Here is an 18,885-nt window from a genome sequence, read left to right as displayed (position 1 = left end):
CGATACACTGGTCACCCTGATAATAGAAAATTTTAAGTGGCAGTGCAAGTCGGCCATTCTACCGGTGATTGTAGGCATAGTATCGTATCACCTTAAATGCACAATATTTTTTGTTAAGTGATGATTTTTGTTTTCAGAGTGAGTGGCCCGAATCGTAAAATTGCGGATTGAGTCGCTCTGAAAGCAATATTTAGAGGTGTTATGTGTCAACCACATATTTTACAACTTCTTCTTGTATTTTACAAGTACTGATTATCATTATAACATCTAATGAATTCATAATTTAAAAAAAATGAGTGGTAGCAACCCTGGTTTTGGTTTTGGTTGTTGTTTGCAATCATCATTAGATTTACAATTTCATGGAATTTGCGTCACTATTATCTTGTAATTTATGTTAAAATTCCTTGAAGTAATTGTCAGAATTTTCTTGTGTTGAAATCCGTGGGGATTGTAAGAAGAAACCCTGGAGAACTTTACGCATTGAGCGGCGCCGGTGGTGTAGTGGTAAGCGTGATTGCCTCTCACCCCAAAAGGCCTGGGTTCAATCCCAGTCGGCGCCGCCGAGTTTTTCTGATGCATAAAATCTCTGATCACGCCCTCATCAGAATTCCTTTATAACCCCATTATCCTTTGAAATTCTCATTAAAGTCCAAGGGACGCAGAGCATTTACAAACATATGCAATAGTAGTTTTTACATTCAAGGCTGAAACTCTGTTCACGAAAATATGTTACTGTTTTATATTTGCCAAGCGGAGCATAGTGAACAAAAATTCGAGTTTGAACATTAAAACTGCTTTTGTAGCATTGAAAAATGTTTTTTGTTCCTTTTCCCCTTAATTGCCTCCTGGACTTCTGACAATTCGCACGAAATTACCCCCATAATTTACTATTCATACCTACATTGGATTTCTGCACAGAATTCACCTGAAGTTCTTGTAACAATGCTCATCGAAATATTTGCCTTGTATTTCTCCTGGGAATTTCTTAGAAATAATGCTACTTTTTTCAGAATAGGTAGGGGAATTTACGCAACGTCCGCACTTCTATTAGCAATTAGCAATAACGTTATGAGGTAGAGGAATGATTCCTCTATCATGTGGTTTAGTTTGTTTATTGAGCTTTATTTCAAGAGAAATTGGCAATTGACGTCTTTGTTTACAAAAGCAATTACGCCCAAATCTCAAATCGCTCCGGAATACGTCGTGTTTGTTTGTTTACATTCTGCTTTACATGTTGATATCAATTTCAATTGACAAAATTGTCGGATTACGTTTCAACACCGCTCCAAACTTCTCAGGTGAGTGTGAACAGCTTCTTGTGAGTGTCGGCCAGCCTCTTTTTCTTCGGCAGCCTTTGCATTTGAACTGCGTGCTAACCAGCTGTTCCATTATCGGCAACTCTAAATCAGCCTTATACCCCGTTCACATTACAGCGTATATCACGCTGTCTTGCAATGAGCACTCATATATCTAGTTTTCACTGGAAATCCTATGTATGAGTGCTCATTGCAAGACAGCCTATATTACGTGATATAGGCTGTAATGTGAACGGGGTATTATACCCCGTACAGACTATGGCTTATATCATGTAATATAGGCTTTCTTGCAATGAGCACTCATACATAGGATTTCCAGTGAAAACTAGATGGATGAGTGCTCATTGCAAGACAGCCTATATTACATGATATAAGCCATAGTCCGTACGGGGTATTATGTTACGGTGCGTATATTTCATTTGAAGAAAAACCTAGCATAGCAGGTTTGCTCAGTCGTAAAATTGTAATCATATTGAAGTTGAAAGACTAAGGAATCGTTTAAATGCATTCAGCAAAGTGTTTTGGTGAGAAAATACAGTGAAATTAACTTTTAAATAATGGTTACCGAAAACAGTCAATGGGTGTTGAAGCCATAATTTACACTACCATTGAATTTATCCCAATTTTCAAATAAATTATGTTAAAAATTCTTCCAAGATCAAAGCTTTGATAATATTCCATGTCTCAAGCTCTTGATTTATTTGTCAAATATTTAACAAACAAACAGATTGATCTCAATTATTCCATGCCCAAGATTTCTCAAATAAGTTCTAAGCACATTTTCAATTTCGGCCTAATAACCCTTTCGGCTCAATGGCGAAAACTATGGAGATTTCGGATTTCAAATTCTGCAGCTAAGAAAATATGTTGCAATTTTGGAGTACAACATTTCAACATATTAGGGGTGGGCATTTGACCTTGCTTTGGCCCTCTCTGACTTTGCCCATGCATGAATGGCAATGGAATGGATTTCTTGGAAAGATTTCTAAGAAGAAACTCGTTCAATTTGCCCCTTTGACTTATCGCCCTTGGTGGTGCGGTCAGAACAGTGCTGATTCCAGGCAGTTATTAAACTCAATAAATTAATTCTAAAGATGCTCTGAAACTTAATGGCAACTGCGCATCACATCACTTTGAGCGTTGTGCCTTGTGGACTTGTGCCTCCTACAGATTCGTAGGAGGCACAAGTCCTAGACCATTATGTGAGAGTAGTATCATCTCCGTTCGTTACCACTTAGACCGAGATTTGGGATTGGTCTCGGCCTCTTAGCCGGAAGTTTTACCACCCTCAATAATCTAGAACTGTTCTGGATAGGTCCTTGCAACAGCTGATGAGGGAACGGATTGTTGGTTTAAATGGCTCTGAAACATAAGGCAACCTCATGCAAAAATGAGCTAAATGGCCGTCCCATAGAAATAGTTGTATGAAGATGGTACGGTTCCAGCTGAACAGTACACCATGGAACATTTACATTTGATCAGGGTTGCTTCGACTCGCTTCACTACATTTTTCGGAATTATGAAATCCTCAGCTCCTATAATGAAAGTTTGTACTTTTAAGTCACAAGAAGAGGTTGAAAAGTATGAGTACTGATAAGCGTTCACTCAGAGTGAGCGCTCACGAATCATAGATTTCCCTAATTGTGACTCTCTGAAATGACAAGGATCATCTGTATACAGCAGTGCCATAAACAAGCTATGGTGGGTTTTAACCAGCTATTTTCAAACAACCAATCAAGTGTAAAATTACGCTTATTTAAAAACGTATAACACTCGATAAAAACAACCGATATATTAACAGCTTGCAGCACTCGAAAACCGCTGAGTGCACTTCTGTTGCATTGTTAATTTATTGAGCAAAGTAAAACAATAATTGGTCACCACGTGGTCCAGAATATGTTTTCCTTGTTTCAAGCCTCACTTCCAACAAATGATTGGATTTCTCCTTGTGCATCTCAATTGTCATCATCATTGTTTTCTACACAGTTCGAAAAAGTAGTGTAATTTTTAGTTAAATAAGACGCACATTAAAAGAGCGACATATATCATACAAGATCGTGAAAAGTTATGAGACATTTCCTGCAACTTGTATGCTTGCATGTAAAGTACTACAATTTTACATAACTAGTAATATTCAGATATTTTTTACTGTGATGCTTTTAGGTAGGTGTACCGAACAATCTGCCAGAGGTCATCCCTTATATTGTTATAAAGCCATCCAAAACTGTGATTTTCCACGATAATATGCATCCCGTCCCTCTTTATTGCCACAAAAATGGAAATTCAAAATTCGATTGACCACTTCATGTTGAATTGATGTTCAGTGATTGGTGAAATATATCGTGTTGCGGTTTATTTATTTTGTATTTATGACTGCCAAATAAGCTCATAGCCTACTGTCACACAAGTTGAAAGTCAGTCCGCTCACTCTCAAACGATACTCAAAATCCAAGCATGCTACGGATTTCGTCGTCGTCCTGTTTTCTTTTCTTTCTTCTCTCTTTTTTCATCAATGCCCTTGCTGTTGTAGTTGCCTATTAGCGTAAAATATCTTCCTTCTAGTTTTGTTTGTTTTGTTTTCAAGAAATAAAAGATATGTTCATATCATATAAGGATAACCATCCCATAAACACGTCTAACCCATCGATCAAAAACTAACCGATCACTTCAAACTAAACTTTCTACCCTAGGAGAGCATTCGGTGATATTTCGCTTCCATTTCTCCTTCTCAAAAAACCGATATGTACGATATAAATATGTTTGAGTGTGTTCACTGATTTGTTCTTCACTATTATTATTACTTTCCGCTGGTTTAATCGTATACTTCTAGTGTGAAATACTTGCACTGATCCAAAGTGGCGTTGCTTTTCCTGTACAATTTTGAACAACTACAACACTAGCCCTACTACGATCTATCAATCCGAGCTCAAAGCATGCAACCTAAAAACCTAAACATAATTTTGATTTAGAACCAAACCTTGGTTCGATCGCTTCCTATAAATTTGCTAAACATAATTTTAAATTCGAAATCACTACTGCTAGCTGCTTTCCGAAAGCAACTGAAATTGCAACATTCCTACATGCACGGATGCGAATCCCTCATCGTCGTGCGATGTTGTCGTCGATGCACTTAAAGCTCGTAACCGAAATACTCTTACGGTAGTATGTAGTAAAAAAGTAAACACAAATCAATAAATCTGCGGCCGGCGGTGATAAAAAGCAATAATTGCCAAAGCCAGAGCAGCGCAGCGAATTGAAATATTTAAAATAACAATAAAGTCCCCGATATTAAAGCGTCTATCATATTTCCTTTTGTTCTCCCACTGCTTCCCTTGCTATCGACTGCTCTTATCAGATTTTTAACGGCAAATAATATTGCGCATTTTGAACCAAAGTAAACTGCTGGGCTAAAAATAAACCCTCAAACTTTGATTCGCTCAGGACAGAAAAAAATAAAATTTATAATTTGCAAAGTCCTTTCACCACTATACTTTGATTGATATGATATTTTATTGTAAGATGTTACAGTAGCAATTTATATGTTTCTGGCCTGATCGATGAAAAATCCTTTACTTTGGTGCAAAACGCGCAATATGTATTCAATTTTTAATTGAATGTTAAGCTCTTTGACGATTATGCCTCTTTTCGAATCCATTGTACTGACTGTTGAGTCTCTCTCCGGGCGTACATTAAGTCAGTGGTTTTACGTTCTGTTTTGGCATCAGTATATTTGCGATGTTTTTATGTACTGTGTTTCTATGGCCTTCGATTGTAGTTGGTTCTTTTGTCTGTTTTCAAATTCATCAACCGGGCAACTGTGCTGACAAGTTTTCAATTTTACCGATATGAATTGGAAGTGAATGTAATTATAGAACCAACACGCAAGTTCATGTAATCGCTATTGCATGGTGCACTGTTCGCATTTACTGATTTACTATTGTTCTTACGATTGAATACCATATTTTTATTGGTATTAATAATGATTGCATGATTCTATTCATTATTTTTCAGAATTCACCTTTGTCATAATGTTCCATTTAAAAAATAGTACGTAAAAACATTTCAACAAACACATTAAAATCTAGCGATAAAACCTACATATTCCGCAGTTTAAAACTAAATGAATTAAAAAAAACTATAAATGGATTGCATTATTTGTTTGCTGTTCTTCCCGTTGTCATGCACAAGCAAATATATATAGAGAGAGAAACGAACTGAATTAAAAAAAACCCTGTCGCACACAAGCAGTCTATGCAGTCCTCGCTGGTACTAGTATTTACGTTTTTTTTTTGTTCCACATGCTGATGTTTGTCTATTTAACAATAGAGTGTAATAATTGCTAAATATCCGTCTGTCTCTCTCTTCATCCCTCCCCACCACCTAATCGGAAGCGCGGGCATCAACCGAACCGTTGTGGAACATAATATTTGGATGGAAAACCTGCTCCATCCCGAAAATCGTCATTCGCTGCTGCTGCTGCTGCTGCTGCTGCTACTGTTGTTTATTTTAATTGTTGTTCTAAACGAGATCTTCTTCTTCTTTCTTCTTCTTTAAATCTATGATGATGAAGGTTCGGCCGCCTGCTGAAAGATCGCGGAGAGATGGAAGGTCTTCATTTCGCTAACTGAGTTTTAATTTAGCTATTAGCAACAACTGGCAATTCGGGGTTGGTAGTCGATTCTGGCTTAATGGATGGGTGCTTTCACGATGTGATTGGGGGCTATGTAGTGATAGCCGGGAATCGGTAGTCCTGCGGTTTCCATCGAAATTCTGGAATGGGATGGAGTTGATTGCAAAAAGAAAAAGAAAATATCATTAGATCATGTCATTGTATTGATGCAAGTGGAAATATACGACGGTATGTTATTTCAGTGTTGTGTTGATCTATATCTGACGATTTTGATTAACGTTGACATATGTGACCGTTCTCAGAGATTCACGCAATTGATTAATTAAGATTAAGGAAAGGTGGAAATAGTGCAAACTGTATTCAAGCAAATGGACTTCAAAAAGTTATTAAAAAAAAAACGTTTATTAATATACCTAATATGCCAAAAAATAATAAAAAGTTAACGTCATATTGCCTTAGGTTCATATAAAGCATTAAACCCATTTTTGTTATCATATCAGTCAATCATTACTCTTTTTGTTTGAAACTTATTATAAGTATAAAAGAAATACTAAATAAGGTACATCGGGGAAAGTAGAAATGCGGGATAAGTTGAAATGGAAAGGGATTCCATCCAGAATGAGCTGAAAAAACCTGAAATCGTGCTCGACCATCTTCGATTTGGATGATACTTTGCCCATATTTTCAGTATGATAGACCAAGTATTTTCTGCAGGAGAGGAGACCCTTTTGACTCAAGGGTAATTTTTGAAAAGGGCCTATGTGTTTTTGCACACACACTTAAAAAAAATGTAGTTTGAAACCAGTTGGTTGTAGAAAAAAAATTACTAAGAAGGAGTTGTAGGAAACTAATAAGGCTTTATAAAAAAAATATGCACGGAGTAATTTTTTTTTGCTTTTTTACAAAAAAAAAATAAAAATAAACCTCAAAATTCCAATAACCAAAAAACGTATTTTTGTTTTTTTCATATTTTTTAAATAAAAACTTGAATAAAAAGTAGAAGTTTTGAAAACAATTCCAGGATGGACAAACTTTTAATAAAAAAGTTTTTCCAAGAGCAACTTTTAAGGCATTTTTGAAACTTTCATTATTTACGGCAAAATGTTCAGTTTGATATTAGTATATGATTATTAAAATCATTTCAAACGATAGTGCACGTATCGATAAACTTCCTAAATATAACCGTTTTCGAGATATTTCAAATTTACTTTAATCAAAATCAATTTTTTGTAGAAAATAAGCCATTTTCATAAGTTAATCGTGATTCTCCATCAGCATTGATAAGTTTCGCAAGATACACATATATTTACCTTCAATTTGTCTTTTCACGATTGAACGATCAGACAACCCGTTTAGAATTTACAGGGGAAATGAAAACACTATTATTTTAAATAAAGAAACCAACACAAGTTAAGTTGCACTTATTTTCATTATCAAGCGTAGTTTCATCCTATTTAAGTTGGTAATATTGATGTACCTATCCATCTTATTATTTTAGGTACATTATAATGTCTTCCATGGCATTCCAAAAGAGCTTCTCTGTTAGAGTAGCTTCATTTTCATTTCATTTTCATTTTCAAGCACAGAAGGGGGTCATAGGGCCAAGTCACCAGCGAAAAATCGCTGTCCATACTGCACCAGGGTAGAGGTATAGATTTGGCATCACAGAATAATAACCACAGGGGTCAAATGAATCCTGTTTACGATACCGGATAGTAAGGAAAGCTGTTGAACATAGGGGATAGTCAGAGTAACAGCAATAATAGTGAAAGTTAGGAAAATAAGCAGGTAGAGATGGTTGATTTGCAATGGCTATCGACTCTGTTATATGGCCTACCGTATCAGATTCAAATTTAATGTCGTTTAATATTGCGCTTATTACTTTTATCTTTATGCTAAGCAATCTCATTTCATACTTGTTTGTTTTAAAGTGAACTGGATGAAATGATTGTTTTATCAAAATTATGTTAAAGTTAACTACTATTCATATTTGCTAATTAATACCTAAATGTAATTTTTAATTTTATGAAGATAAGTTGCTCAGAATAGCAGCCTGTAATTCCATACCAGAATCCGCCTCCAATTTAATGTCTTTTGTGGATTCGCAGTAGCAAAGTTGTGCTAAAAGCTAAATAGTTACCTAAAAATACTACCTAAATCGTTCACAATCAGAGCCGGGCCACTGATGAAAACCAAAACTACAACCCTGAAAAAACGAATCGATATTTTCGAAGGCGAACACAACCTATTCTTGCTAGTGATTCTGTCCAATTGTTAGGTATCCAAATTATAGTCATTCGTAAATTTATTATTGAATATATGGATGAATTATCTATTATTGAATAACTATTATTTACGATAATTACATGAAAGAAATAACATATAAACTACAAACAAAACGTGACTATTAAAATCTCAAAAAGATATTCTCACAAGTATATTTCACGCAACCAGGAATCTCAAAACCATTAGACGCTATAATGATACTCTGCACATGTTAGACACAAGAAAAGGCCAAAAAGCAAGCGTCCGACACACAAAACCCGCCAAATCCACTGGCAGTCACAATCAACGATTCTACGAATCGCGAGCGCTCACGAATCATAAAACCGCTGACTGCGACACTCTGAAAGCGAAATTGACAGGCTCTATGCGTCAAACACCCGCCCTCCAATCTCCTCCCGCATCCAACAACACAAACCTGCATTACAACATCTAACGAATTCAAAACTCCGAAAATCACTCATCTATAGAAAGTGAGTGGAAGCAACCCTGCATGCAACTATTCTTCATGATACGCTTTGTCTGTCTATCTTTCTATTAGGCCTGTGGACATGTGTTAGCTTCGAAACTTCTAACCAAACTAGGAAAATTTTGAAATCACAAAAAAAAAATTCAAAGGTAATTACAAGCAAAATACATATTGATTATTTTACGCAAAACCGAGCAAGTAATATTAAATCTCTTGTATTGTATGCTAATGCTAATTGACTGTAACAAAAATAATATGCTTAAATAAAATAAAATATTAATAAAATAATATGCAAAATTTACTAGAACGTCATTACTTTATTGGTGAGAAGTTTCTAATAAGCCCTCCCAGTTCCTCTGTATACAGAACAAATCTGATACTATAATCAGAATTGCTCAGTCTGCATGAAGCTGCCGATTTCATCAAGGAAGTTCTATTAACAACCAAGAATTAATCGTTTGAGGTATACTGCCGTTCTTCGCATGTCGGTCCCATGGCAAAAATCAGCAAGCCGAGAAAATCGCATTTTAAGCTTGATTCGTACCATTGCTTCTTATGTGATGAGACAACCAATTTGGCTGTCTTTCCAAACTTTTTCAGAACAAAGTTGTTGAGTTCATCCAGTATTAAGGAAATATGGGTGATCAGCTACCATTTGCATTGTAAAACTCAGTTTTGACAAAAACTGCTATGGGACCGATATGCGAAGAGCGGCAGTATACTGAAGCATTAAGAAGGTGATATGTGTCACTATGGGAAATCATCATCGTTGCAAATATAAAGAAATTAAACATAACCCTTTGCTTCAGTACCGTCAACCTCCATGTCCATGGGGAGGGGCTTCTCTGTTAGAGTAGCTTCAATACCAAAACAATATTTATACCTGAATATCCAAATGGTACCTACGTTTGTATATAAGCATGACCATCCTTTTGAAAACAAACATCACTAAAAAAATCTTTTTGATTGAACAAGTATAATTTGAATATGGAATTCAAGAAGGTCCAGTGTTGCAAGCCGTTTCCTAATAAACGGTGTTCGTCAAAGCTTCGTAAATTATTCGAAAATTTGATTGAAAAACATAAGTTCCTAGAGTGGAAATTTAATTTGGATACATCTCTATAAATCTGTGATACGTGTCGCTTGAATTTAAATAGAATCGAACCATGTGCTGAAAATCTGGAACTAGAAGTGCAACCGTCAGTCATGGACATCGCGGAGCCGCAGCCATCTACATCTCGACATGGCCTCGAAGAAATACCATCAACTACGTCAATAACAACAGCATCATCTCAGGATAGTGGAGAGCAACAATTTTCCAGGACGCATAATATTGAGCTATTCAACGTATCGACAAAAAAATTCCAGAATGTTAACTATCCCCGGAGAAAGTATATGGACATTACCAATGGCATTAAGAAACGCATCTTCGGTTTTCAAGCGGAAAAAGATGACCTGGAGCAACTAAAATTGAAAGCTGCCGATCAAATAAGGATTCTGACGATTTAAAAAAAAATCAAACATATGTTTTTTTTGTTATTTGAATTTTGAGGTTTATTTTTAATTTTTTTTTTTGTAAAAAAAAAAACGAAAAAAAAATCCGTGTTTATGTTTTTTATATAGCCTTATTAGTTTCCTACAACTCCTTCTTAGTAAATTTTTTTCTACAACCAACTGTTTTCGAACTACATTTTTTTTTTAAGTATGTGTGCAAAAACACACAGGCCCTTTTCAAAAATTACCCTTGAGTCAAAAGGGTCTCCTCTCCTGCGGAAAATACTTGGTCTATCATACTGAAAATATGTGCCAAGTATCATCCAGATCGAAGATAGTCAAGTTTGGTGACTGACCGATTTGGCGTGGAATTGGTCAGCAGTAACTATTTGAGGAAGTGAATAATCATTGTGATTATTCTTAAAACAAAACGCATCCTCTGACTGTTCAATCGAACTTCCAAGCGTGCCCCACAGATTTGTTTATTTCTTTTTTGATGCTATAGAAAATACACAGTCATAAATGAATTTTCATTAACATTTAAAGCATTTCATCTTGCCCACATTTTTACACCCCATGGGGTAAATCGAAATAAGTACAGATGGGCATGTTGAAATGGTGAACGTCACATCCTTAATACAACAAATCATTTCTATTTGTTGGAGGATAGCCAGGAAATAGCGATGGGCGCCCATAAAATATCGAAAATGATTTAAAAAAAAGTAGAACCTACTGTTTTTATTCTAGAACAGGTTTTCCTAACTATATGAAATGCCTTATTTCACCAAAAAACCAATGCAAATATTATAAATTAACAATATGGTTCACTTCCAGAATTCCCATATGTTTCTGAAAAGACGCATAAGTAATATCCTCTCTCGGTGAGAAAGGTGACTAAAAACATTCGTAGCCTTATTATTTAAGCGTGTAATCAATTAATAAGTTTAGTTAAATAAAAGGTGTGGCAAATAGTATTAGCTTTCTCATGCATGTTACACACCTACCCTGACGTCATGACATTGTACTACGTTCAGACTATAGTTGATATTAATAACGTCATAACGTTATATCTGCTATAGTTTGAATGTACTATTAGTTTAGAGGTGAACCAAACAAATGCAGATTAGATCTGCCATCTCTTTTTACATACTATAAGCAAAAAAAATATAAATAAAATTATAAAAATAAATTTTAACATTGTAAAATAGGAAAACTTTGAAAATAATCATTACCATGAGTTCGAATTATAGAAACTAAAATAGATAAACCTAAAACTCCTTCATACATAGGCAACTGACAGGAAGAAAACTTTCAACACGCTAAGAATCGTTAACCCAAATTTGGGTTATAAATTAACAAACACGGTAAGAAAAAAACACTCAAAAAATCAAAAACTTAAAAAAAATAAAAAAGGATTCTATTTTCAATTAAAAGTACTCAACCATCATGTTTTCACCGTTGGGAACTTTTAACTTATTTTTGAACCGCCTTTGATGCTGTCATTTTTGTGTGCTCCATCGCCTTCGTTCGTGCTCGAATATTGCATTTGATTGTTCGTTAGGTAATTTTCACTCAATGGATTATTGATCAGGATTACTCATAACCGACAATACAAAACCATGCATGGACCTTACTGACTACCATAAACATTATCATTAAAATTCTCAAACCATAAGTAAAATGGTTTAAATGTAGTTTTCTTTCCGAAAATATATGGATAAAACAAGAATTTTGAATGATCACGGTTCTTATCAACTCAATATTCGTAAGGTTCACTTTCCAAAAAACCATAATACATAAGGTTAAAACTTTATCGCACAAACGTTCATGTAAAGTTCCATAACCATGTCAGTTAAAGTTTAGCAGGAATTATAAACAATTTTAAACCATTTTCGGTAGGGTCAAGATATGGTTCGCGTTTATGCGGGCTGATTTTGAGGTATCTTCGTTACATTTACCACACAGTCTGGGGTGAGAGTAAATCGTTTTTTTTTTCGATGTAAATACACTTAAAAAAATTAACATCTATTCTTTTGAAGATCGAAAAGGTCGAAAGAAGAGATCGATTTTTTCGATCTTTTCGTGGACAAAGAATTGATCTGAAAAAACGGAAATCGTGATGAAAAAGATCGATCTTCCAAAGATCGATCCAAGATCGCCCAATCCTAGAAGAGAGGCTGACAGTAATTCTATTATGCATGGACAAAAAAAAATCCGTCGAACGTACATGTGAGCAGACTAGTTTACCACACTATGTGCGCTTCTTCTTTTCCTTTCTCTTAAGCGTTGATGGACCATTAGTAAAGACACTAGCCTGATAATAACAACGTTGGTGGTTCGTATCCGTTTTGTAACCATTATATTTTTTAACATAATTTATTGCTTCCAACGATCTTCCTTTTTTCGTCAAACAATGACTAAAACGTGCAGTTTTCAATACTCTCCGAGTAATCGACATATCTTAGAGAGAGAGAACGTACTGAGATAGTTTTTTTTCACGACGTAAATGAAAGAGGACTGTCTTCATACGGAATTGGTCATATGCTGTTTGGAGTGCGACGTAGGTAGTAATACAATTTTTTCATCACTGACTTTGCTCTCGTTGATGCAAGACAGCCATGGAAGACTAAAACAATGGTCATATAATAAGCATAATAGCGATTAATGTGTAACTGTTACACTGAACTATGAAAAATAAAAGGCATTTTTAAACCCCAGCAAGATTTTCGTGTCCGAATTTTTGACGGGGAGCAATTCTCTACAGATTGACGAATTTTTTAATTTTTTTTTTAATTTGTCGGCTCCGATTTTGATGAAAATTTGCACAGTTGTTCTTTTTTAGTAAAGATGCCAATTTGTGTTATCAGTTCTTCAAATTGAATCACGACTACTTTTCTAACAGGGCTTGTGTAAAAATAGTACTAATGAGTTTAAAAATATATATTGCCGAAACGCTTTGTTCGATTAATTTGGTGTCTTGAGCAAAATTGTAGATATTATTTTGGCAATTGTGTAAAAAATATACACTGTAAAAATTTCGTTTGTATCAATGAAAAAAATTATATTTATTATTAAAAAAGTTAATTTCTCGTTATAAGCCTCATTAAAGCTCATAATGTTTGCTACTAACTGGCAAAGTTTGGTGATGGTAAACTCAAAAACAAAAAAGTTATGGTTTTTTGAATATTTCACGATTTTTACATTTTCATTCAAAACACATTTTTTTTAACCGTGTATATTTTTTAAAGAATTGCATTTTAATTTTGCACAACTTTTCCCAAGACACCATAGCAATCAAGCAAGCCGTTTTTGCAATATAGATATGTTTATTTAATTAGTGTTTTTCTACACAGGCCCTATTGAAAAGTTAGGATTCATTACATCTGATACCATGAAAAGGTATCGTTACTAACAAAACTAAAAAATTCATTTGATGAATATTGAGCTAGAACTAAATAAAAGTGAAATGATGCTCACACTAGCGATTAATTTTCTTTTTTATTCATTGTCTTCAATTTTGCATAGTTGTATCAGTGATCTTAACGGTAATAAGTCAAATACTCAACACTGTAGTAGTGAACACCAAAAACATCTGTCTGTACCTAATGTAGAAATTATACCTATCGATCTGATACTTAAATGAGTTTGAATGGTGAAAACAAGCAGTTGATCACAAAGATTGCTTTTTACCGCATACATCTTAAAAAGTTATCATAGGAAATAAGTGTAACACCATTTGGTTAAAAGGTAAGCATAACCTTCAGTTGTATTTCAATGAAATCATTTTTAAAGATTATTATTTTTAATTTTTTTAATACAGGAAGCAACATGAGTGAACGAGCATGTTTTATCAGGTGCATTCGGCTGTTCGACGAAGTCAAGTGCTCGAAAGAGCTGAGGAATATTTCGAATATTACCATCCAGAAATTAAAATCGATTGGATATTCTGAAGCATCAGGATTGAATACTGGTTTTCGCATTTGCACATCCTGCCGTCTTTGTGTTGATAAACAAGCCCTTTTCATCTCAAACGAGGAACAGCATGTTGCCGGAAGCTCAAAGATGCCAACTACAGTGATAGTACCTGTCGTACCGAGCTGTGAAAGCCTTACAACTGTACCATCAATGACATCAGTTACTTCAGTTCAATCGTACCAAGAATTTACTCAACCAGTCAACATCGAGATATTCAACCGAGGCATTGCAGGAATCCAGGTATCACCGATAGACGTGGGAAAACTCAACTACATCCACTACCCCGAAAAGAAGCACCGTGAAATCAACGAAGGTATTAGAAAGAATCTTTTCAACTTCGAGCCTGAGGCTGACGAAGTGAATGAACTCAAAGAAGTTTTAGAAAACATGAAGGAAAAGTTTTCCAATGCATCCACTGCAAGAAGTGAAAAATTATTAATTTTATCGTTATTGCCTTATTCATGGTCAACACAAAAAGTTATGGATCAATTTAATGCTAGTAGATATATTGCAACAGAGGCTAAGTTGATAAAGGGAGGTTATTCGTCAAAAACCGCAAAATATGGCACAGCCTTAAGTGATGAAACAAAATTGGCAGTCATAAATTTTTTTGAAGATGATGATATAAGCCGGGCAATGCCTGGTCAAAAAGATTATGTGTCGGTGCAGAAAGAAGGAAAACGACAAGCCATTCAAAAAAGATTACTAATGATGACTTTAAGAGAAGCTTATAAACGATTCAATGAAATTCACTGCAATGTAAAAATTGGATTCTCTTCATTTGCAAAACTCCGCCCTAAGCAATGTAAACTTTTAACCAGCTCTGGAACCCACAATGTTTGCGTGTGCACAACGCATGAAAACATCAATCTAATTTTACACAGTCTGAAAAAACTTAACCATTTAAATGATGTAAAAACGTTCACTGACAGCCTACTTTGTGAAAACAAGACAACATATTGCTATCTACGGTGTTGTGAAGATTGTCCAGACTCTTCCGCATTAGAAAACATTTTATTAAAGCAATTAGAGGAAAAATGCTTTGATCAGCTTTCATTTGGAACAGTGGGTTACCACGGATAGAATTGATTTAGAAACTATTGTAAAGCCTGCAGACGAGTTTGTTTCATTTTTCTGCTTGAAATTGACAAGTTTGATACCACATGATTTCATAAAAACACAGCAAGCTAATTTTTTGAAAACTACACGAAATAATTTGCAAGAAGGTGAATTTTTAGTTACTTGCGATTTTTCCGAAAACTACAGCTTTGTGTTACAGGATGAAGTTCAGTCTCATCACTGGAATGTCCAACAAGCTACCATTCATCCATTTGTTATATATTTTAGAGAAAATATGCAAGTTAAACATTTAAGTTTTATTATAATTTCTGAATAGTTAAGGCATGACTCAGTGGCTGTTAACTTATTTCTTTCTAAAATGATAAGTTTTTTACGCATTAACCAAAGTAAAAATATCAACAAGATTTATTTTATGTCCGATGGAGCCGCGTCACAGTACAAGAACCGGAAAAATTTTGCTAGCCTTTGTAAATTTTAATCAAAGTATGGAATTGAAGCCGAATGGCATTTCTTTGCAACATCACATGGGAAAGGTCCTTGTGACGCTATTGGAGGTACAATAAAACGTATGGCTACTAGAGCAAGTTTGGCCAAAGAACGTGAACATCCAATAAAAAATGCAAGAGAGCTTTATAATTGGGCAAATAATCGAAAAGAAGAAGAATTAACAAAATTATTTATAAATCATTTAGTTTTGCCACAACAGAGGAATACGAATGTATGGCTTCACACCTCAACGAGCAATATAATAATGCAAAAATAATTCAAGGAACTCAAAAGTTTCATTCTTTCATTCCTGTATCAGAAAATAAAATTAAAGCCAAACGATACTCAAACTGTAATGATAATGATGCCAAAATATTCGATGTATTTAAGAAGTGATGTAAATAAAAATAGAAAGTAAGTGTATTACAATGAAAATAAATTATGTATCATTTGTCCATAAGGTTTTCGAATAAAAGAAAAGTAAAAAAGTAGAGATTTTAAAATAAAAAAGTAGTCGGGATTCGCTATTACAAATTGTAATAGCGAACCCCGACTACTTTTCCGATAGGGCCTGTGTAGAAAAGCGCTTATAAAATAAACATTTTAATACATTGCAAAAACGGCTTGCTTGATTGCTATGGTGTCTTCGGAAAAGTTGTGCAAAATTAAAATGCAATTCTTGAAAAAATATACACGGTTAAAAAAAATGTGTTTTTAATGAAAATGTAAAAATCGTTAAATATTCAAAAAACCATAACTTTTTTGTTTTTGAGTTTACCATCACCAAACTTTGCCAGCTAGTAGCAAACATTATGAGCTTTAATGAGGCTTAAAACGAAAATTGTACTACAAACAAAAATGTACTTTTTGAGAAATTAACTTTTTTAATAATAAATATAATTTTTTTCATTTATACAAACGAAATTTTACAGTGTATATTTTTTACACAATTGCCAAAATAATATCTACAACTTTGCTCTAGACCCCAAATCAATCGAACAAAGCGTTTCGGCAATATATATTTTTAAACTCATTAGTACTATTTTTACACAGGCCCTTTTCAAAAAGTAGTCGTAATTCAATATGAAAAACTGAGAGCATAAAATGGCGCCTTTACTAAAAAGGAACAACTGTGCAAAGTTTCAGCGTTATTGGAAATGATCGGTCAGGATCGATTTGCGAACATTCCACGAAGTCTCCGGGGTGAAAGCGCCACCCTCCTAATTGCGTAGTGCTTTTTATTGAAAATGAAATGATACTTTTTTCCAGATAAAATTTTAAGTGATATTAATTTCTGTTTGCTATAATCATAACCAAAAACCAGGATTCATCCACTTATGGTGAGATGTGACCAATCTTATCAATTTTTATTCCGATAAATAGTTTTTTTTGCTCCCGGAACATGTCCGTGTGTGGCCAATATGGCCCACCGTACATAATATATCCACTAATGACAATGTTTTTTTTTTAATTCTCATGTGATTTGACGAGTCACATGATGAATTAATGTTAATCTCCTGTAATAGAGAGAGAGAGTTTGTCCATTTTCTCTATTATATAACTTGATGTCAGAGTAAAAAATTGTAAATCTCAGTTATGCCTGGGGGGAAGTGGGAAAAGCAAAAATGTTTCACAATGCAAGCCAATATCTTATAATTCTGCGGGACATTGGGACATACAAACGAGTTTAATTATATCACATGTGATGTGATATGTGATAATCACAATTCACAATTTAAGTATAGCAGGCTTTAAAGAAAGCTGTTGATTTTTCCGAACCCACTTCCTGCTGTGTACTTTATAGACATAGAGCAATAAAAATAAAATATAAAACCATAGAGAAAAATCCATCAGTATAAAAATATTCACTAGGAAGGTAGAAGGAAAACAAAGGAAAGTAAACAATAAAATGAAGTAATATAACGGGAAACTTCCTCCAGGAGTGAATTTTATTTGTACGTTGGGGAACTAGGGGCAAAAAGGTCTACCGGGGCCAGAGTGCCACCATATTTTTTTTTGAAAATGTAGATGTTTTCAATGCTACCACACCCATGAATATATGTATGGCATTCCCATGAAGCATTGTAAACATTTCTGCCCAAAACGAAGCCTTACACAAAATGCAAAACACAAATTTTGAGTTGATGTTTCGAAACGTGCAACTTAATTTTTAGAATAAGGCATGATAAAATAAGGATTTCTGAATTTCAATTTCAATGATACACTTAGTTTAGTTAGTGCTACTGTTAAGTTTGAATTTGATTTATTTTGTTTGCGTAATTTAATAGGAATAGTGAATATGGTGTAACTATTATACAGTTTATCACCGAAGATAAAAAAAAAATCCCTTTGTATGTATTTGTCAACAACAATTGTAGCTATGTGGAAGTTAGTAGAAACAATACTCATTGAACATAATATGAAATTAAACCCCAAGCAACACAATTAAATCTTCGACCTTGGTTTGCTTCAAAAAGGATTAAATTCAGTTCGGATAGTCTGCCTAATCCCTAATGCATTGATTTCAAAGCATGTCGATGCAACTACCATGACAAAACTCTATAAATAGTGCACCTAAAGGCGAGATTTTTTGAGAGGCGGGTGGCAAGTTTGTGAATGGTCAAATACCTGATGTAAGCCAAGCCAGACCTTCTATCGCCTCTTGAAGCATACCACAAATACTCCACAATACATGGCGGTTTGCACAACTAGTTGTAATTGAAGCTTTCAGCAGTCACGCGTCAAACGGGAGCAACACGGAAACAGCAGTCTGGTACGCTTTGGACGTTATCATACTTGCAGACCGGTTTGAATGTGTGAGTTTAAATTAGAAGAACATATGTGATGTATGGGTGCCTAAAGCGTACATTTCTCGCTGTGCACTTGGATATCTGATTGCAGGCAAAGTAAAACTCGCTCTCACTCTCTTGTCAGTTGTAAATCTTTCATTTACCGATGGTTGCGCCGGTGCGCCTGTCAAAACTTATGAGCTTCTCTTGGTTCATTATGATAGTGTTGTTCTAATGAATAAAGAGTTGCTACCCAAGGGACGTCATGAATTTTCTCTAGATTTCGATACTATTTTGTATAAAAAAAAATTTCGGATGTGTTTGACGGATACTCTTCATTATAATTCAATCGAAAGAGTTAAT

General features: G+C 34.6%; 1 protein-coding gene across 4 annotated transcripts in view; it reads right to left on the bottom strand.

The window, feature by feature from the left end:
- Positions 1–1,655: 1,655 nt before the first annotated feature.
- The window catches only part of mub (poly(rC)-binding protein mub), a 672,225-nt gene continuing 654,995 nt past the window's right edge, over positions 1,656–18,885 (bottom strand). For all 4 annotated transcript variants that reach the window (XM_065218945.1, XM_065218951.1, XM_065218956.1 and 1 more), the window contains one exon: positions 1,656–6,086. In XM_065218945.1, coding sequence (XP_065075017.1) covers positions 6,002–6,086 — 85 coding nt within the window. In that variant the 3' untranslated portion in view covers positions 1,656–6,001. The remainder of the gene's footprint in view (positions 6,087–18,885) is intronic.

The sequence above is a fragment of the Ochlerotatus camptorhynchus genome, unplaced genomic scaffold, assembly GCF_037179485.1.
Source record: "Ochlerotatus camptorhynchus isolate MF236.1 unplaced genomic scaffold, CSIRO-AGI_Acam_v1.1 ptg000008l, whole genome shotgun sequence".
Classification (NCBI taxonomy): domain Eukaryota; kingdom Metazoa; phylum Arthropoda; class Insecta; order Diptera; family Culicidae; genus Ochlerotatus; species Ochlerotatus camptorhynchus.
This window is presented reverse-complemented; position numbering and strand designations above follow the sequence as displayed.